Source organism: Mobula birostris, chromosome 4 (assembly GCF_030028105.1).
Source record: "Mobula birostris isolate sMobBir1 chromosome 4, sMobBir1.hap1, whole genome shotgun sequence".
Lineage (NCBI taxonomy): Eukaryota > Metazoa > Chordata > Chondrichthyes > Myliobatiformes > Myliobatidae > Mobula > Mobula birostris.
The window spans coordinates 203,759,734-203,782,351 of record NC_092373.1 but is presented as its reverse complement, the minus strand read 5'-3'; the positions used below and the strand labels follow the sequence as shown (position 1 = coordinate 203,782,351).

General features: G+C 44.7%; 1 protein-coding gene across 6 annotated transcripts in view; it reads left to right on the top strand.

The window, feature by feature from the left end:
* dysf (dysferlin, limb girdle muscular dystrophy 2B (autosomal recessive)) overlaps positions 1-22,618 on the top strand; it is a 391,959-nt gene that overhangs the window by 91,963 nt on the left and 277,378 nt on the right. For all 6 annotated transcript variants that reach the window (XM_072256784.1, XM_072256786.1, XM_072256783.1 and 3 more), the window contains exons 6-7: positions 10,940-11,133; positions 16,534-16,662. In XM_072256784.1, coding sequence (XP_072112885.1) covers positions 10,940-11,133; positions 16,534-16,662 — 323 coding nt within the window. The remainder of the gene's footprint in view (positions 1-10,939; positions 11,134-16,533; positions 16,663-22,618) is intronic.

Here is a 22,618-nt window from a genome sequence, read left to right as displayed (position 1 = left end):
GGGGAGAAAAAAGCAATCAGCGATGATAGAATGGTGGAGCAGACTCAATGGGCCAAATGGCCTAATTCTTCTCCTTTGTCTTGCGGTCTATGGTCTTTTGGTCCCACTGCTTTAGGAAAGACATCACTGTGTTGGAAAGAGTGTAGAGGAGATTTACAAAGACGTTGCTGGGATTTGGGGGACTTGATTACAGGGAAAGAATGGGCATGCTAGGTTTTTATTTATGGGAGCGTAGGGGACTGAACGATGGTCTTCTAGAAGTGTTTAAAATCTTGAGTGGTGTAGATAGGGTCAATGTGCACAGTATTTTCCCCAGTGAAATATAATTAGAGAGCATCGGTTCAATATGGGGCTGCATTTCAATAAATAAATTAAAGATAAGACTGGAAAGATTAATGGGGTATCTAATGGGAGCTCCTTCACACAGAGGGTGGTCATGTGTGGTTGAGGCAGGTATATTGGCAACATTTAAAAGGCATTTGCGCAGGTAGATGTTTGGGCAAGGTTTAGAGGGATATGGCTCCAGTGTTGGCAGGTGGGACTAGCTTCCACGGGCACCTTGGTTGGCATGGATGAGTAAGGATGAATATTGCTCTATGACTATAACAGGGCAACCTGACCTGAACACAATAATCCATCAGTGTCTTGAGCAACTGTAACATAACATCCTAGACTGCCAGACAGGATAGTGGATTGCACCTCTTGTGGGATGTGGGAAGGCAGGGAGATCTCCTGTGTCCCTGATAATTATAACTGTGAGAAACGTATCCATCAGCAGCCTCTAACAGACCATCTTAAAAGAGTTGAAGCTGGAACAGGATCAATTCCAGATCATACGAGAGGATGAGGGTTGATTGACAGGGCATACAGCGAGGTGGTTGAACTCAGGTTGTAGGACACAGGTGACTGTCAGGAGGGAGAAAGGGGACAGGAATGCCAGTTCAGAGTACCTCTGAGGCCATCCCCCTCAATAACAGGTATATCACTTTGGACTCTGTTGGGGTGATGACCCAGCAGAGGAAAGTTACTGTGGTCGGGTCCCTGGCACTGAGTCTTGCTCTGTGACTCAGAATGGAAGGAGGGAGAAGATGTGAGCTGTAGTGATAGGGAACAGAAGGGAGGTTCTGTGGATGAGAACAAAATTCCTGGATGGTTTGCTGTCTCATGGGTGCCAGGGTCAGGGACATCTCACATTGAGTTTACAGCATTCTTAAGTGGAAGGGTGAACAGCCAGAGATCATGGTCCACATTGGTACCTATTGTGCCTGCACACTACATAATCACATTAAGTAAAAGCATGCATGTGGGAGATGCCCTTTACTGATGTATTCACATTGCAGTAAGAGAGAGAGAGAGAGAGAGAAAACAAAGCACATGTGTAGGAAACAGAGCATGCGCTGACAACAGATCAATATGTAGTGCTAAGGGGAATAATTGCTCTAAAAGAAATTGATCATACATTAGACTTGCTCCCCCTTTGGATTAATGCAACATAAAACTGCAAATGTACAAATCATTCAATTTACCTTTCATAACCCCATGTTCCAAATAAACATGCTTTCACAATAACAATCCATAACTAACTTCACAGTTCTGAAGGTTCAGGCTTTTGGGTGGCACTCTCTTTCTTTCAGGATAGCACCCGTGGGCCTGTGGAGTGGCATCAGGTTTGGTAGGCGTCTTGTCTAAGACAATGTTCTCGGTTTCCAGTGTCATGTTGCTGTCAGTGACATGATCATCCCTGAGAGGTATGTCCAGTGACTGTAATGTGTCCATCTTGTCGGATGCAAATGACTGTGTGTTCTTTGGTTGAGCATCCAGTATCTGGTCCACATGACGCCTCCATGTCTGATCTCCGACATCCTCTATGTAAATATGTGGACCAGTTCTTGTAGCTATCCTACCGGGTGTCCACTTGTCTTCTCGGTAATCAAATGGTAGAACTTCCTGTCCAGCCTGCTGCTTCACTTGGCAACTGGTTGAACTGTTCATTCTGCACATCCCTCCGTAGATCTGGTTTGAGGAGGTCTACGCGAGATCTCAGATTCCTGTTCATGAACAGCATTGCAGGTGTTTGATTTGTCATTGCATGAACAGAGCTCTGATACACAAAAAGGAAGTTGTCCATCTTGTGCTGTAGAGAAATGTCCTCTTTGTCCATCACTTTAATGGGCTTCTTGAAGGTTTGGATAAATCTTTCAGCTAACCCATTCATTGCTGGATGGTGAAGAGCTGTCTTGAAATGTCTGACATCTTTCTTCATAAAGAGTCTGAGTTCTTCTGATGTGTATTGTGGTCCATTGTCACTCACAATTTGTTCTGGTAAACCATTTCTGGTGAATCGGATGGCAGAGGGGAAGAAGCTGTTCCTGAATCGCTGAGTGTGTGCCTTCAGGCTTCTGTATCTCCTACCTGATGGTAACAGTGAGAAAAGGGCATGCCCTGGTTGCTGGAGGTCTTTAATAATGGACTCTGCCTTTCTAAGACACCGCTCTCTGAAGATGGCCTGGGTACTTTGTAGGCTAGTACTCAAGATGGAGTTGACTAAACTTACGACCCTCTGCAGCTTCTTTTGGTCCTATGCAGTAGCCCTCTCTTCCCCCCCCCCACCACACAAACATACCAGAAAGTGTTGCAGCCTGTCAGAATGCTCTCTACAGTACATCTATAGAAGTTTTTGAGTGTATTTGTTGACATGCCAAATCTCTTCAAAGTCCTTATGAGGTATAGTCACTGTCTTGCCTTTATAACTTCACTGATATGTTGGTCAGTTCCTCAGAGACCTTGACACCCAGGAACTTGAAACCGCTCACCCTAGACACACTGCTCACAGTAAATGCAACAAGGCTTTTTGCTCCCCCTTGAATCTGGGTGAGATGACAACTAGAGGTCATGGGTTAAAGGTGAAAGGTGAAATGTTTAAGAGGAATGTAGCCAGTTGATGGCCCCCACAATGTAGCCTCCTGGTAAGCCTCAGCTCGCTTTTGTCTGGGGGAGCAGCCTTCGGCCCCGCCAAACTGGGTTATCAAGTTTGTGTGGATGCCGTGTGATGTACCCCACACCGCCAATTAACAGACAGCACACAATGTACGATTTACAGATTACACTTTATAGATCTTACCGGAACTATGTAATTAACAGAGATACAATATGAAAGGAAAGTAAAAGGCACCAAACTTATCAAAGTTCAACCACTTCATGCACAACTGTTGGAGCTCAATTAACAGAGTCTTTTTTCCACCATTCAATCCCTCCGACCTCGACCCGCCACCTGGGATCAACCACGGTGCTTGACCAGAGCGCGCCCAGTATGTCCTTCCTCTTCAGTTCTCCTCCAGAAAGGCCCTGGGCCTCGGACTCTCGCTCAGGGTCCGTTCCGTCGCCCAGTTTACGGCATCTCTCGAGTTGCGTCTCCTCTCTCTGTCTCTATCGCGCCTTCTCCCCAAAGCCCGCAAAAACAATAGCTTACAGACACACAAGAAAGGATGACATCTATCCCAATTGGTTAGCAAATGAATACAATTCCTGTCATCAGGAATTATAACCTAAACAAGCCACTACCGTTAACTCAGCATTTAACATTACAGAAAAGCCATTTTATTAACATAACAAAGAAGCCATTTTATTAGCCTTAGCAAATAACACAACAAAGAAGAAACCCCTTACAGGAACATAAGGTAGAACTTCTTCACTGTGAGGGTAGTGAGAATGTGGAATGATTTGCCAACAAAAGTGTTGGATGTGAGTCAATTTCAACATGTAAGAGAAAATTGTATAGATACATGGATGGGAGGTGTATGGAGGGCTATGATCTGGGTGCAGGTAAATGGGACTAGGCAGATTCATGGTCAGCATTGATTGGATGGGCTGAAGGGTCTGTTTCTATGCTGTACTTTTCTATGACTCTGTTCTATTCTCATTGCCCTGACTGATGAAGGCCAGTATGTCAAAAGTCACCGTCCTGTCTGTCTGGGCCGGCTCAGTTAGTGCAACGCTTTACGGCTTGGGGTGTGCCAGAGTCTGGAGTTGAATCCTGGCACTGTGCTGTAAGGAGTCTCTGTACTTCTTCCCTGTGGAAAGCGTGGGTTTTCCCCGGGTGGGCCAGTTTCATCCCACAGTCCAAAGACGTACTGAGTAGGTTAATTGGTCATTGTAAATTGTCCTGTGATTAGGTTAGGGTTAATCAGGGTTGTGGGGTCTGGCTCAAAGGGCCTGAAGGGGCTACACCCCGCTGGATTGCTAAAATAAAAAAAAACCTGCAATATCACTTTCAGGGAACCACGTACTTGTACTCCAAGGCGCTTCTGTTCTCTGCACTCTCCACTGTCACTGTGAAAGTTGCACCTGAACTTGTCTTCCCAAAATGCAACCACCTTATTATTGTCACACGTACAGAGATACAGTTGAATGCTCGCCTTGCACACTGTTCGTTCGGGTCAGATCAGTGCACCGTGCATTGAGAGAGAACATGGTAAACAATAACAATGCAGAGTCAAGTGCAACAGCTACAGAGAGAGTGCAGTGCGGGGAAACGATAAAATGCAAGGGGAGCGGAGAAGAGAGAAGGTCTGGGGTGGTGGAAACTTTGATCATGTTGGCTGCTTTACTGAGGGAGCAAGAAGTATAGACAAAGGGGAGGCTGCTTTCTGTGACGAACTGTGTCCACAACTCTCTGTAGTTTTCAGTGGTGTATCGATAAAAATCGGTAAGAGTTGATAGAGTCATTACAAATTGCTTTAGCTTCTTGAGGGAGTAGAGCTTTTCTTGGCTGTGACTTCAGTGTGGTTTCAGTTGGTGTTCCCTGAGGATCGCCACCTTGTTGTGGTGGAGAGGCGTGTGAAGGCCTGAGATCCCATGAGCAATGCTGTCCGAAGTTCAGCCATCTGTGCTGTTCTCCTGGTAGGGTCGCCCATGGTGGTAAGGTCAAGAGGGTGGTTCCAGTCAAAGAGGGATCCAACTAAGACCTCATTGGTGGAGCTGGAAGAAGACGATGACACATCACAGTGGCAGTGAAGGTGGAGGAAGGCTGCAGCAGTGAAGGGTTCCCAGTCATCTTGAATTCCATGTCACTGGACCCAGACTTAGATCTGTCAAGGACCATGTGGTGGCCGCCTGTGCGTCAGCCTCCCCACATTAAACAAGGTCATGCAGAGGCGTTCTCTGTTAAGGAATTCCATTTTCCACCACTGGTGATGTTCAGACCTAGGAACTTGAAGCTCTTAACTCTCTCAACCACGCAGTACGCTATTCGAATTTGTAGATGGGATGAGAGCAGAATCTGTCCATGCAGCAATGAGTGTACAGGGAGTAGAGAGGGGGACTGATGACAGAACCTTGTGGAGCACCAATGTGGTTGTAGTTCAAAGTTCAGAGTAAATTCATTATCAAAGTATGTATAAGTTAAAAGTTCAATGTAAACTTATTATCAAAATACATATATGTCCTGAGATTCACTTACTTGCGGGCATTCTCAGCAAATCCAAGAAAGTCAATAGAATCAATGAAAAACTGCATCCAACGAAAATTTGCATTTAATACAAATACAAAAAAAAATCAATAAATATCTAGAAAATGGGATGAAATGTCTTTGAAAGTGAATCCATAGGCAGTGAGAACAGTTCAGTTAGTATATGTCAGCATATACTACTACCTTTAGATTCATTTTCTTGCAGGCATTCACACTTGAACAAAGAAATACAATGGAATCAATGAAAAAAGTACACACAAAGACTAACAAATAACCAATGTGCAAAACAAGACAACCTGTGCAAACTGAAACTAAAGTTAATAAATAATACTGAGAAGATGAAGTGTTGTTGCCTATCCTAACTGATAGTGGTTTGTTTGTCAGGAAGTCAAGAATTCAACATATCAAAGTTAATCTCTGTAGTCTGGGGCCAGAGCCGAGGGATGAATCATTTCAGCTCTCTGCTCCATAAGGTTTACTCATCTGTACACTGAACTTCAGCTCTCTGCTCCACGAAGTTTACTCGTGTCTGCACCAAACTGAGTTTGTGGCCTGCAACTAACGGGCTTCTGAATCAGCTGTGGACTCACTTTTGTAGACTTCAGTTCTGAATGCTATTTGCTTACTTACATTGTTTGCACGATTTGTGTTTTTTCTCTCTCCGCACGTTGGACGTTTGCTGGTCTTCTATTGTTTAAATGGGTTCTGTTGGGTCTCTTTGCTCTGTGGCTGCCTGGAAGCAGACGAACCTCAAGGTTGTGTAAAGTATACATACTTTGATAATAAATGTACTTTGAACTTTGTAGTATGTTTAGTTTGCTTGCAGGTCTTTGTAGTTCCAACCAAGAACAAATTGCAGGGCAGAGTTCAGAGCAGGTAATAACTTGCCAGATATTAACTTCTGTTCCTCAGTTTCTGTGGCGGCGTGAGCTAAAGTTTCTCAGCTCTGTCTTAATGGAGCAAGGCAGACACTAACCTCCTGCTCCCTGTAAAATTTGTTTATTTCCATGAAGCCTTGTACTAGCTGCTGAGCCAAGAGAAATAGGAAAGGAATTTCTGGCACATTCCAATGGGATTAAAGGCAGCCCCACAGAAATCGCTCACATTTCTTAACCCTTACCTTCAAGAACCAAACAAAGCCTCGCAAAGAATTGTGAATAACAATTAGTGGTTAGGGTTTCAGTCGGTTGTTTTGAGTACCATAGGGTCAGTCCTTCAACCCATCATGCACAAGCTGACCTTTCCGATGAGCTAGGGGCATCGAAAACAAAAGGGTCAAGTCAAGTCGTGTCAAGTTTATTGTGATGTGCCCAAGTGTGGTGAGATACAGGTCCAATCAGGTACACAACGTTACAAGGATCACCCCCTTGTAATAATAATCAGTGAGGCACAGAGAATCTGTATTTACCAACAAGTAACTTTTATTGTCTCAACTAAAAAGCTCATAGGTTCACAAACTGACTACCTGTGTGCACCCCTCTCGAATTCCTGACTCTCCATGAACAGTCAATGAAGAGAAAAGGTATTACCCAGGAAAAGAGTCTATGTTGGCCCTGTGTTCCTTGTGGTCCTGATCTCCACGTGTCCATGGGGTCCTCCTTATCCACAATGGTTGGTCTATGGTTGCTGGAGAGCTATCGCCCCTGTGTATTTGGAACTCCTGATTCTTATAATTTCCTTCATCAATTGAACTGGTGGATCTCCATCCCATTGGCTCAAGGTCACCTGACCTACTTGGGTCATTTTCTTACTGGTCATTGTCCAGGGCTGCAACCAACATTGTTTCAAGGTTCTGCCTGCTCTAGCCTTGTGCATTTCTGTCTTTCAACTCTGATTGGTCTAAACCAGTTAAATGAGGTGACCCAGACAGAGCCTGACAAGATTACAGATTTCTTCATTGGTAGGTCTGGCATTTTACATAATAAGTAGCTACTCATCTGAGAATGGTCTCAGGTTTAGCAGGTCATTGCCTGAAGTTCCTTGTGTCCACATTCAGCTGCTCTGATCAGATCATCCCAGAGCAAGAGTCGGTTCAGAGACCACAAGATGGGGGGAAACAGAGACAACTGGTTTGTCTGCATCCCCTGTCCTTGACTCGTCAAATCCACTAATTGTAGACTGTAGCTTCTTCTGGCCAACAACAAATATAAGACATTCTGCATGAATCCAGAGTAACACACACAAAATGCTGCAGGAAGTCAGTTGCTCATGTGGCATCTACGGAAAGGAATAAACAGGTGATCTTTGCGGCTCACACCCTTCATCAGGACTGGGAAGAAAGGGGCAATTATTCATGTGCGTATTACCTAGGCAAGCCTACGGTTGGATTTGACACACTCATGTTTTCTATTTTATGGATTCTTTTGGGTTTCTTAGTTTTGTGGCTGCCTGTAAATAGATGAATCGCAAGGTTGTATAACATGTATAATAAATGTAGTTGGAATTTTGAAATTTGTTGTACATGTGCCAAATAAAGCTAATCTTTAATTTATAATGAAAAACTTGCCTGCAGCAACATCAAAGCAACCTAGGGACAGGCAACACACTGAACATTAATTATAGTATATAAGTTTATTTAATATAAAGGAGAAAGGTTTGGGCAAGAGGAAGGAGATTTAAAAGGGATTTAAGAGGTTGCTTTTTCTGCACAGAGAATAATTGGTGTCTGCAGTGCCCTGCCGGAGGAGATGGTGGAATCAAAAACATTCACTGCATTTAACATACTTTTAGACAGCCATTGGAATAGGCAAAGCAGAGAAGGATATGGTTTTAGTGTGAGCAAATCAGATCAGTGAAATCAGTCACTAGTAATTAGTTTATTATGGTCACATGTACCGAGATAAGCTCTTGCTTGCATACCAACCGGACAGATCATTTCATACATTGAAGTAGTGAAAACAAAAGCAGAATGCGGTAAACACAGGAGATTCTGCAAATGCTGGGAATCCTGAGCAATGCATACACAGGATGCCCAAGGAACTCAGCAGGCCAGACAGCCCTTATGGGAAGAAAGAATCAGACCGTTTATATTCCCCTCCACAGAGGCTGCCTGACCTGCTGAGTTCCTCCAGCGTTTTGTGTGTGGTACAGATCATAGGGTCACAGGGTCAGAGAAAGGTAGTACAGGTAGAAAAATGAGGTGAATCTGTGGCATTCATTGAGAAATTCATCTATGGAATTTCTTTATCCTGATGGTGGTAAATCTGTGGAATTTATTGTCACAGATGCCCGTGGAGGCCAAATCATTGAGTATGTTTAAAGTGAGGTTGATAGGTTCTTGGTTAGTAAGGGTGTCGAAGGTTATGAGGAGAAGACAGGAGAATGGGGTTGAGAGGGATAATAAATCAGCCACGATAGAATGGCAGAGCAGACTCATAGAAACATAGAAAACCTACAGCACAATACAGGCCCTTCGGCCCACAATGCTGTGCTGAACATGTCCCTACCTTAGGAATTACTAGGCTTACCCATAGCCCTCTATTGTTCTAAGCTCCATGTACCTATCCAAAACTCTTTTAAAAGAACCTATCGTATCCGCCTCCACCACCATTGCCAGCAGCCCATTCCATGCACTCACCACTCTCTGCATAAAAAATTTACCCCTGACATCTCCTCTGTACCTACTTCCCAGAACCTTAAACCTGTGTCCTCTTGTGGCAACCATTTCAGCCCTGGGAAAAAGCCTCTGACTATCCACACAATCAATTCCTCTCATCATCTTATACACCTCTATCAGGTCACCTTTCATCCTCCATCGCTCCAAGGAGAAAAGGCTGAGTTCACTCAACCTGTTTTCATAAGTCTTGCTCCAATCCAGGCAACATCCTTGTAAATCTCCTCTGCACCCTTTCTATGGCTTCCACATCCTTCCTGCAGTGAGGCGACCAGAACTGAGCACAGTACTCCAAGTGGGGTCTGACCAGGGTCCTATATAGCTGCAACATTACCTCTCGGCTCAATTCCACGATTCAATTCCACGATTAATGAAGGCCAATACACTATATGCCTTCTTACCCACAGAGTCAACCTGCGCAGCAGCTTTGAGCGTCCTATGGACTCAGACCCCAAGATCCCTCTGATCCTCCACTCTGCCAAGAGTCTTACCATTAATACTATTTCTGCCATCATATTTGACCTACCAAAATGAACCACCTCACACTTATCTGGGTTGAACTCCATCTGCCACTTCTCAGCCCCTTTTTGCATTCTATCACTGTCCGACTGTAACCTCTGACAGTCCTCCACACTATCCACAGCACCTCCAACTTTGTGTCATCAGCAAACTTACTAACCCATCCCTCCACTTCCTCATCCAGGTCATTTATAAAAATCACGAAGAGTAAGGGTCCCAGAACAGATCCCTGAGGCACACCACTGGTCACCGGCCTCCATGCAGAATATGACCCATCTACAACCACTCTTTGCCTTCTGTGGGCAAGCCAGTTCTGGATTCACAAAGCAATGTCCCCTTGGATCCCATGCCTCCTTACTTTCTCAATAAGCCTTCGATGGGGTACCTTATCAAATGCCTTGCTGAAATCCATATACACTACATCTACTGCTCTTCCTTCATCAATGTGTTTAGTCACATCCTCAGAAAATTCAATCAGGCTCGTAAAGCACAACCTGCCCTTGACAAAGCCATGCTGACTATTCCTGATCATATTATACCTCTCACAAAGCCATGCTGACTATTTCTGATCATATTATAGCTCTCACAAAGCCATGCTGACTATTCCTGATCATATTATAGCTCTCAGAAAGCCATGTTGACTATTCCTAATCATATTATACCTCTGTATTCTATTCTGAATGCCCTTTGCTGTGCTTACTGCCATGCTACCATGCCACCCAGTCCACCTTGTAATGCCCTTTGCCAAGAGGACATAAGACATAGGAGCAGATTTAGGCCAATTGGCCCATCTGTTTCTATGAAACCCGTGTGGTCACGGGACGAGCAGAAAACTCCTTACAGACAGCAGCAAAATCGGACTCATGTCGCTGGCGCTGTCACAGTGTTTACACCGCCTGGTCCCTGCTCTCGCTCCATGACCCACACAGAGGGCTTCACCAGTGACAGAGTTCACTTCATTGAATCAGAGAACTGCTGCAGCATAGGAGGCTCTTCTGTCCCAACCTTGTGCTAGTCCCTCATAATTCCCTCCACCCTCTCTGCTTGCACCTCTCTGTCCCTCTGCACAGTAATCCATTTCCATCTCCACTCCATCTGCAGCTGTCACTCTAGCACTTCATTCTGCTTTCTGTTACTATTTTACCTTGTTCTACCTCAGTATGCCCTGAAATGATCTGATCTGTATGGACAGTATAGCAGACAGGCTATTCGCTGTATCTCAGCACATGAGGCCATAATAAACCAATCTCTCCAGAATGATATATTTCCTATATGACCAAACTTAAATGCATTACATACAGCACCTTCCAGGCTTAACCTCCGCACCTGTCTCTCTGCAGACACTGCTGTCGAGGGAGACGAGGAAACAGAAGATCCTTTGGCCACGGGCGATGAAGTCGAACCCTCACTGGGGACCCCAGGTGTTGAGCCTCCCAGCTTGCCAAAGAAACCGCCAACCAGTGTGGTCCACGGGGTCAGGAAAAGGAAACGGGCGAGCAAACAACTGCTCCCGAACAAACCCCAGGATATCCAGGTCAGTTGTGTTGGCTGCTGCCTAATCTACCTGCTGGGCAGGATGCTCAGGTTTCAGACTTACTTATGTACAGTGAAACATTAAGTGAAATGCATCGTTTCCATTGACAACCAACGCACCCAAAGGCATGCTGGGGGCAGCCCACAGTGTTACCTCTCATTCCGGCCCCAACATAGCATGTCTACTATGTTCAGTAGAATAACATAACAGCAAAACAGACGCCTTTCCCACCCACCCACTCATACACACACACACAGAGACAGGCCTCCAACCTCAGGACAGGCCACCTTCGGGCCTCTGTCCTTGTCCCTGGATTCACAGACTCACAGACGTTGGGCCTCCAAATTTGTACTTTGCCCAGGATTCGCCAATCATCTGTTTGACCTTTGGGCCTCGACCGCTGGTCCTCATGACTCCTTCAGGTCCCTGTGACTCCTTTGGGCCTTTATCTCTGGTTTTCGACCTTTAGACTTCTGACTCCGGATCTCCATGCTCTTGACTTACACCTTCGGCTTTACCCTCTGAACTTCACCAGGTTTGACCTTTGGGCCTCAACTGCTGGATTCAGAACGACCTCTGAACCCAATATGGGAGGGGGAGGGGTCAGTGGCCCTCGTGACTCACCAACTTAGAGATCACTGGTCTCAGTGCCTGCCAACACGACCTCTGGGATGCAGATATTTGACTGCAGAATGCTTCAATCCAGGCCAACTCTGCCCAGAATCTTCATTTACTGCCCCTGATCACCAACCATCTCCCCCTCATCCTTGTCCCTAAACCCCAAACTGACCTCTAACTCAAAGTTGAAAGTAATTTTATTATTAAAGTACATAGATGTCACTTTAACAACCCTGAGATTCATTTTCTTGTGGGCATATTCAATAAATTCAGAATAGAATAATTGCCATGAGAATCAATGAAAGACCACACCAACTGGATGTTCAACCAGTTTGCAAAAGGCAGCAAACTGTGCAAGTACAAAAAAAAAAAAAATAAATAAATAAATAAATAAGCAATAAATATCAAGAACATGACATGAAGATTCCTTGAAAGTGAGTCCATAAGTTGTGGAAACATTTCAATGATGGGGCAAGTGAAGTTGGGTGAAGTTATCTCCTCTGGTTCAAGAGCCTAGTAGTTCAGAGGTAATAACTGTTCTTGAACTTGGTGGTGTGAGTTCTAAGGCTTCTGTACCTTCCTCCTGATGGCAGCAGCGAGAAGAGAGCATGTCTTGGGTGGTGGGGTCCCTGCTTTTATGCAACAATGCTCCAGTAAGATGTGCTCAATGGTAGGGAGGGCTTTCCATGATGGACTGGGCCGTATCCACTATTTTTGTAAGATTTCCCACTCAAGGACATTGGTGTTTCCATACCAGGCTGTGATCCACCCAGTCAATATACTCTCCACTACACATCTATAGAAGTTTGTCAAAGTTTTAGATGTCATGCCAAATCTTTGCAAACTCCTAAGGAAATAGAGGCACTGCCAAGCTTTCTTTGTGTGCTGGGTCCAGAACAGATCCTCTGAAATGATAAGACAGTAAGATATAGGAGCAGAATTAGGCCATTTTGCCCATCAAGTCTGCTCCATCATTTCATCATGGCTGATCCAATTTTCCTCTCAGCTCCAATCTCCTGCCTTCTCTCCATATCCCTTCATGGCCCAGCCAATCAAGAATCTGTCAACCTCTGCCTTAAATATACATAAAGACTTGGCCTCCGCAGCTGCCTGTAGCAAAGAATTCCACAGATTCACCACTCTCTGGCTAAAGAAATTCTTCCTCATCTCTGACGTAAAAGGATGCCCCTTTATTCTGAGACTGAATCCCCGGTCTTAGACTTTCCCACCATTGGAAACATCCTTTCCACATCCGCTATATCAATAGTTTTCAATGAGGTCAACTCTCATTCTTCTGAATTCTAGTGAATAAAAGCCCAGAGCCATCAAACGCTCCACATGTGACAAGCCATTCAATCCTGGAATCATTTTTGTGAATCTCCTTTAAACACTCTCCAGTTTCAGCACATCCTGTCTAAGATAAAGGGCCCAAAACTGCTCACAATACTCCAAGTGAGGCCTCACCAGCACTTTATGTAGTCTCAACATTACATCCTTGCTTTTATATTCTAGTCCTCTAGAAATGAATGCAAACATTGCATTTGCCTTCCTCACCACAGACTCAACCTGCAAAGTAACCTTCAGGGAATCCTGCACAAAGACTCCCAAGTCCCTTTGCCTCTCAACTTTTTTTGTATTTTCTCTCCACTTAGAAAACAGTCTACCCTTTTATTTCTTCTACCAAAGTGCATGACCATACACTTCCTGACACTGTATTCCACCTGGCATTTCTTTGCCCATTCTCTCAATCTGTCTAAGCCCTTTGGTAGCCTTTCTACTTTCTCGAAACTATCTTAATATCGTCTGCAAACTGCAACAAAGCCATCAATTCCATCATCCAAATAATTGGCATATAATATAAAAAGAATCAGTCCCAACATAAATCCCTATGGAACACCGCTAGTCTCTAGCAGCCAACCAGAAAGGGCTCCCTTTATTCCCACTTTTTGCCTTCTTCCAGTCAGCCCGTGGTATTTCCTGTAATACCATGGGCTCGTAGCCTCTTGTGTGGCACCTTATCAAAGGCCTTCTAAACATTTAAGTACACAACATCAACCGATTAATTTTGTTTAACATGCTTGTTATTTCTTAAAAGAATTCCAACAGATTTCTCAGGCAAGATTTTCTCTTGAGGAAACCATACTGACTACAGCCTATTTTATCATGTGACTCCAAGTACCCTGAGACCTCATCCTCAGTGATTGACTCCAACACCTTTCCAACCACTGAGGTCAGACTAACTGGCCGATAGTTTCCTTTCTTCTGCCTCTCTCCCTTCCTCATGAGTGTTGTGACATTTGCAATTTTCCAGTCTTCTGGAACGATTCCAGAATCTGGTGATTCTTGAAGGATCATTACTAATGCCTCCACAATCTCTTCAGCCACCTTTTTCTGAACCCTGGGATGTACACCGTCTGGTCCAGACCTTTCAGTTTCCCAAGAATCTTCTCTCTAGAAATGGAAACTTCACACACTTCATGACCCCTGACGCTCTTGAACTTCCACCATTCTGGTAGTCAGTTTTATCTGCAATTTTGCCCTCATTGCTACCTCTCTAGCATCATTTTCCAGTGTTCCAATATCTACTCTTGCTTCTCTTTTACACTTTATTTATCTGAAGAATCGTTTGGTATCCTCTTTAATATTACTGGCAAGCTCACCTTTCTCATTCCATCTTTCCCTTCTTTGTGACTTTTTTAGTTGTCTTCTGTTGGTTTTTAATAGCTTCCTAATCCTCTAACTTCTCATTAATCTTTGATCTATTATGTGCTCCCTTTTTGGCTTTTATGTTGGCTTGTTAACCGCGGTTGTGTCACCTTGCCTCTAGAATACTTCCTCTTTGGGATGTATATACTGTATCCTGTGCCTTTCGAATTGCATCCAGAAATTTCAGCCATTGCTGTTCTGCTGTCATCCCTGCAAGTGTTCTTTTCCAATCAATTCTGGCTAACTCTTCTCTCATGCCTCTGTAATTTCCTTTACTCCACTGTAATATTGATACTGAGGAATTTAAAGTTGCTGACACTCTCCACCTCTCATCCTCTAAAGAGGACTGGGTCATGGACCTCTGGTTTCCTTCTCCTGAGATCAATAATCAGCTCCTTGCTCTTGCTGAGATCGGGTAGGAGGTTGTTGTTGTGGCACCACTCAGACAGATTACCTGCAAGCCCCTACACTGTCCCCAAAGCCATCCCAATGGACCTAAAAAACACAACTACAGTGCTGTGCAAATGTCTTAGGCACATATATATACAAACGTATATATCTGTATAGCCTTTGCACAGTACTGTAGCATTTTTATGTACAGGTTGACCTTCACTAATCCGGCACCATTGGGACCTGAGGAGTGCCGGATTAGTGAAAATGCCGAATTACAGAAGGATCACATTAAGCATAATCAGTGCTGGATTATCGAAGGAACTGGATTACAGGTAGTCGGATTAGTGAAGGTCAACTGTATTATGCTGTACTGCTGCCACAAAAAAAAACAAATTTCATGACATATGAGTGATGATAAACCAAATTTTGATTATGGGTCTCTATTGTGGACTGAGAGTGGGGAGGGGGCAGGGAGAGGGGAATCATGGTTGGGAATAGATAGAGTGGATAGCCAGTGCCTCTTCCCCGGGGCACCACTGCTCAATACAAGAGGACATGGCTTTAAGGTAAGGGGTGGGAAGTTCAAGGGGGATATTAGAGGAAGGTTTTTTACTCAGAGAGTGGTTGGTGCGTGGAATGCACTGCCTGAGTCAGTGGTGGAGGCAGATACACTAGTGAAGTTTAAGAGACTACTAGACAGGTATATGGAGGAATTTAAGATGGGGGGGTTATATGGGAGGCAGGGTTTAAGGGTCAGCACAACATTGTTGGCCATATTCTATGTTCTATGAAAAGGAGAAGGGAGAGGGGAGGGAGTGGGAAGCACCAGAGAGACATTTTGTAATGACCAATAAAGCAATTGTCTGGAACCAAATGACCTTGCCTGGTGTCTCAGGGCTGGGTGTGTCTGTCATTATCCTAGATGATGGGAAATTTGTTGTTCTATGGCAGCAGTACAGTACAAAGTCATAAAATGACTATAAATAACAAAAAAAAGATTGCGCAAAGAAAAGAATAACAAAGTGGTGTTCATGGATCTTTCAGAAATCTGATGGTGGAGGAGAAAAAGCTGGTCCTAAATCATTGAGTGTGTGGCTTCAGGTTCCTGTACCTTCTCCCTGATGGTAGTAATGAGAAGAGGGCCTGTCCTGGATGGTGATGGTTTTCAATGATAGATGTCTCCTTCATGAAGATGTTCTCGATGGTGGATGGCTGTGATAGGGATAGCTGAGTCCACAGCTCTCTGTAGCCTCTTGTGATCTGGTGCGGAGGCCCCTTCATACCAGATGGTGATGCAACCAGTCAGAATATTCTCCACTGCACATTGTAGAAATTTGTAAGAGCTTTTGGTGACGTACACACCAAATCCCCCCAAACTCTGATCAAGTAGGGCCACTGTCAGGCCTTCTTCGTAATTGCATCAATGTATTGGGTGCAGGACAGATCTTCAGAGATGCTGACCCCCAGGAACTTGAAGCTGCTCACACTTTCCACTACTGATCCCTCAATGAGAACTGGTGTGTGTTCCCTCAACCTTCCCTTCCTGAAGTCCACAATCAATTCCTTGGTTTTGCTGACGCTGAGCTTGAGGCTGGTTCCACAGCACCACTCAACCAGCAGCCCTATCTTACTCCTGTGGTGCCTCTTTCCGTGAACAAGATTAACCAAGTCCTTCTGTTCCAGGTTAGAGTACACGTGGCTGAAGGGCGTCAGATCCCGGGCGTCAACATCAGGCCTGTGGTTAAAGTGACGGTTGCCGGGCAGACGAAGACCACACGGATCCGGAAAGGCAACAACCCAGTCTTCGATGAGGTGAGGTGCAACCCTCCACCATTGAGGGTTGGTGAGGAACAAGAGTGACATAGGATCCGGACATGTAGAATCCTTGTGGGTAGAGTTAAGATAATGCAAGGGTAAAAAGACCCCAATGGGAGTTATATACAGGCCCCCAGACAGTAGCAGGATGTGGGATATAAATTTCAATGGAAAATAGAAAAGGCACATCATAAGAAGAGTTCAATATGCAGGTAGATTGGGAAAATCAGGTTGGTGCTGGTTCCCAAGAGTGGGAATTTGTAGAATTTGTAACTTTAGGGGAAAGGCAATTCTAGATTGGGTGTTGTGTAATGAAAGCAGATTTGATTAGGCAGGTTAAGGTAAAGGAACCCTTAGGAGCCAGAGATCTAATGTGAGAGAATTCATCCTTCAGTTTGAGAGGGAGAAGATAAAGTTTGATATATCAGTATTATAGTGGAGTGTAGAGAATTACAGGGAATGAGAGAGGTACACACACAAGTTGATGGTTCCCGCAGTCCAACCTGTAATTCCACTGATCTGACACTGGGGGCAGCACTGACAGGAGAGGCTACCCCTAACCAAGCACAGATGCCATGCTGCAGTGCAAGCCTGTGGCTTGAGACCGAGTCCTTGTGGCAACTGGGGTGATGCTGCTGCCTCACCGCCTGTCTCACCAGCAAACAACAGAAGCAGGCCTGCAGCAATCAATGTCCACCAGGGTCTTGCGATTGTAAAAGTAACGTCCAAGACAGTCACTCGCGGTTTCACTACACGTCACCTTCCTGCCAACTTGAAGGCACCAATTCTGGTATCTCCAGGTAGCAAGCAGCAACATGGTCTGCACCCATGTCTGCTCTTCTGAACCCAGTCCGGCCCCTCCTGTAGTCCGACGGCCCGACTCGAATCCTTGGCCTGAAGGATCTTTTAAGAATCATTAGAATCTGGAAAAGCTCCAGAGGACTGGAAAATTGCAAATGTCACTCCACTCTTTAAGAAGTGAGGGAGGTAGAAGAAAGGAAATTATGACTCAGTTAGCCTGACATCAGTGGTTGAGAAGATGTCAGAATCCATTATTAAGGATAAGGTCTTGGGGTGTTTGGAGATACATTGTAAAATGGGCCAAAGTCAGCAAGGTTTCCATAAAGGGAAATCTCGAATGACAATTCAAATCTTGAATGACAATTCTGTTGAAATTCTTTGAGGAAATAGCAGGCAGGATAGACAAAGGTGAGTTAGGGGATGTTGTTTATTTGGATTTTCAAAAGACCTTTGACAAGGTGCCAGACATGAGACTGTTCAACAAGACAAGAGCCCATGGAAAGATACTAGCATGGAAAGAGCATTGGCTGATTGGCAGGAGGAAAAATAATGGGAATAAAGGGGACATATTCTGGATAGCTGTTGGTGACAAGTGGTTTTCTGCAGGGGTTGGTGTTGGGACAGCTTCTTTTCATGTTATCTGTCAATAGTTTGGATGACAGAATTGATGGCTTTATGGACAACTTTGTGGACAGGGCAAAGACAGGTGAAGAGACAGGTAATATTGAGGAATCAGAAGAATCTCTAGAGGGCCTTAGAGAGATTGTGAGAATGGGCAAAGAAGTAGCAGATGGAATATAATGTAGGCAAGTGTATGGCTATGCAATTCAGTAGAAAGAATAAGGGCATAGATTATTTTCTAAATTGGGAAAAATTCAAAAATAAGAGGTGCAAAGGGACTTGTGAGTCCTTGTGCAGGATTCCCCAAAGGTTAACTTGCAGGTAGAGTCAGTGGTAAGCAAGGCAAGTCCAATGTTGGCATTCATTTTGAGAGGACTAGAATAGAAAATGTAATGCATTGGGCAGTCCGCGCTTGAAGTATTATGAACGGTTTTTGACCCCTTATCTAAGAAAGGGTGTTCTGGCATTGGAGAGGGTCCAGAGGAAGTTCATGAGAATAATCCCGGGAATGAAAGTGTTAACATATGTAATAACTCTGGGCTAGTACTCGCTGGAGTTCAGAAGAATGAGGGGGGGGAATCTCATTCAAGCCTATCTAATATTGAAAGACATAGATAGAGAGGATGTTTCCTGTAGTATCTGAGTCCAGGACCAGAGGGCAAGCCTCAGAATTGAGAGATGTCCATTCAGAACAGAGAGAGGAGGAATTTCTTTAGCCAGAGGGTAGTGAATAATTGTCGCATGTGGCTGGGAAGGCCAAGACATTAAATATAATCAAAGCAAAAGTTGACGGGTTCTTGATTACTGACGGTGTCAATGTTATGGGGACAAGGCAGGAGAATGGGGTTGAGAGGGATAATAAGTCAGCCATGAAGGAATGGCGGGGTAGACTTGATGGGCCAAATGGCTTAATTCTGCTCCTCTGTATGATGGTCTTATTGTTTAAAGAGTGTACCAGTGGCAGGTCATATCATCAGTTCACAGTCTCCCTTCCATTGAATACCATGGACCACCATAGAGTCATAGCATCATAGATGGAAACAGGCTCTTTGACCCAACTGGTCCATGCCAATCAAGATGCCAATCTGAGCTCATCTCATTTCTCCATGTTTGACCCATATCCGTCTAAATCTTTGCTATCCCTTGAGGGGAGGCTTAGTTTGGTGATGTACTGAGCTCTGTACATTTTCTTACGGTCTTGGGGAGTTGTCATACCAATCTCTGATGGTTAGATCACACCTTACTGTGTGCAGTTCTGGTCATCAGACTGTAGGATGGCACCCTGTAAAGGGTGCAGAGGTGATTCACCAGGAATTTGGGTCCTGGTGAACCAGGGGACCGCTTTGTTGAGCCCCTCCACTCTATCCGCCAGAAGTGGAATTTCCATTGGCCAACCATTTTAATTCTGATTTCCATTCCCATTCTGACATGGCGTTCTCTTGCGCCAAGATGAGGCCACCCTCACAGTGGAGGAACAGCACTTTATATTCCATCTGGGTAGCCTCCGAGCTGATGGCATGAATATCCATTTCTCCTTCAGGTAAAGAAAATTCCTTCCCCTTTCTTTTCTTCTATTCTCCACTCTGGCCTATCACCTTCCCCTAGTGCCCTTCCTTCTTCCCTTCCTCCCATGGTAACACTCCTCTCCTATCACATTCCTTCCTCTCCAGTCCTTTACCTTTCCCACCCACCTGGGAGAAAACTGGAGAGAACTCACACAGTCATGGGGAGGACATACAAACTCCTTACAGACAGCGGTGGGAATTGAATCTGGATCATTGTCGCTGTAAAGCATTGTGCTAACCGCTTTACTACAATTCTGCTCCATGGTAATTATTGAGTTTCAGAGGCATTTAGACAGACAGCTAACTAGGTAAGGCACAGAAGGATATGGTCCTCATGTGGACAAATGGGATTAGTGTCGATAGACAAAAGGTTGGCATGGTCTCTATGCTGTTCACAATCTATGACTCCGTTTACAAGAAACTTGACTTCCATTTGAATATTTCAAGATCCTGTGGGAATGACTTATGCCCACATTCCTCAGTCCTGATGAAGGGTTTCGGCCAAACATCGACCGTTTATTCATTTCCATAGATGTAGCTTGACCTGCTGAGTTCCTCTGGCATTTCGTGTGCATTGCTCAAATCAATTGCTTTTTTCATTTACTGATCAAAAGTTCATCTCTGGACCAAGGCTCTTCAAACAATTAGTTTAGTTTGGGACTTTACTTTGCACTCGAGAAAAGCAAATGAGGTCTCATTCTCCAGAAATAAGGCACCTTCGACATTGTTTCAGTAACACACAGTGAGCATCAGTCTGGACTGCAGACTGAGCAGATTCAGTGGCCTTCATCTTCTTCCTGTATGGTGGACAATCTGCAAAACCTCCCGATGCATATTCTACCCAGTAAATCTTATATCCCCAACACTGCCATAATGCCCTACTGATGAAATGTTTAAGAGATATTGATACTGACGTTTGAATAGGCAAGGTATATGACACTAATGCAAGCAAATCTGATTAATGTAAATGGGCAGAAAAGGTTAGCATGAGTGTGATAGGCTGAAGGGCCCATTTCTGAAGCTTTACAATCAAAGATTCGGAGTCTTATGTTACAACCAGATGGGATTCATGTGACTTGATGAGTCCTTCCAGCATTTTGTGTGTACACCCTTGGAACCTATCTCAACATTTCAGTACTATCCTGGTTACCTGGTTACTATACTCCCATTCACCCTGTACCCTTTTCGTCTAGAAAGTCATTTGCCTCCATCTTAAATATGCTCAGTCTCTTGGCTTCTTCGGATGGAGAATTATAATTCCACTATCCTCTACTGATAGCCAGCTGGTGGTGTACTGGCAGCAGCGCCGGACTTTGGAGCGAAAGCTCCCGAGTTCGAATCCAGCCGGCTCCCTTGCACACTTTCTGTCCATGCTGGGTTGAGCGTCGAGCTAGCAACTCGGCCTCATAAAAATAGGAAAGCCTGAAGGCAAACGCTCAATGTTTCAGGAACAGCTTCTTTCTCTCTGGCATAAGATTTCTAACCGGACAATGAACCCGTGAACACTAACTCACTACTTTTTAATTTTTATTTTTGCACCGACATATGCCGGTGATATTAAACCTGATTCTAAACATGAAATGAACAGTCCTTGAAAATGAGTACGTAGGTTGTGGGAACTTTTCAATAATGGGGCAAGTGAAGTTGAGTGAAGTTATTTCCTCTGGTTCAGGAGCCTGAATTCCACAGATTCACCACCCTCTGGCTAAAGAAATTCCCCCTCAATCTCCTTTGTTCCAAAGGGACGTCTTTGTATTCTGAGGCTGTGCCCTTTGGTCCTAGCTACCCCACTGTAGGAAACATCTTCTCCACGTCATCTCTGTCTTGGACTTTCAATAGTCAAGATGTTTCTATGAGATTTCCCCTCATTCTTTTAAGTCCCAACAAGCACAAGTCCAGAGTCATCAAATGCACTTAATATGTTAATCTTTTATTCCAATGAAATGTGAAGGTGCCAGTAAATGGGATTAGTACTGACTGGTACTAATGATGCTGTAAGACTAAGTGACTGTATGACTCAACTCCAGAGAATCTTCTGACCCAATCATGAGTAATTGTAGATTTGCAGAGCAACTGTTCCAGAACAGAACAAAGGAAACATCTTGTTGGAAGTCTGAAGCCAGGACACACATAGAAAGCTGGAGCAAGAATATACCCTTCTGGTAGTTTCTCCCCACTCCCCCTGCTCTCTTTTCATCCCCCATCCTGCCTCCTCTCGGAACGCTTCTCCTCCCCTGCCCATCACTTCCCTCTGGTGCCCCATCTCCTTCCCTTTCTCCCATGGTACATTTTCTCCTCTTATCAGATTTTCTTCTTCAGTCCTTTACCTTTTCTACCTATCATCTCCCAGGTTCTCACTTCATCCTCCTTCAACCACCTTCCTTCTCCCTCACGTGCTTTCACCTGCCAGCTCGTGCATCTTCCCCACCCTCTACATTCCTATTCTGGCCTCTGCCCCTTTCCTTTCCAGTCCTGATGAAGGGTCTCAGCCCAAAATGTCCAATCTATTGCTCTCCATAGATGCTGCCTGACCTGATGAGTTCCTCCAGCACTTCTTGTGTACACCGTTGGAACCTATCTCAACATTTCAGTACTATCCTGGTTACCATATTCCCATTCGCCCCATATCCTTTTTGTCTAGAAAGCCATTTGCCTCCGTCTTAAATATGCTCTGACCCTTGGCTTCCTGGGATGGAGAATTATAATTCCACTATCCTCTACAGATAGCCGGCTGGTGGCATAGTGGCATCAGTGCCGGACTTCGGAGCGAAGGCTCCCAAGTTCGAATCCAGCTGACTCCCTTGCACGCTTTCCATCCGTGCTGGGTTGAGCGTTGAGCTAGCAACTCGGCCTCGTAAAAATAAGAAAGCCTGCTTAAAAAACGCCGTCATGACAGCGTCGCGATGACTCCAGTTGGAGTTAAGGGCTTTCTTTTATCCTCTACTGAAGGCATTTGTAAATTGGTC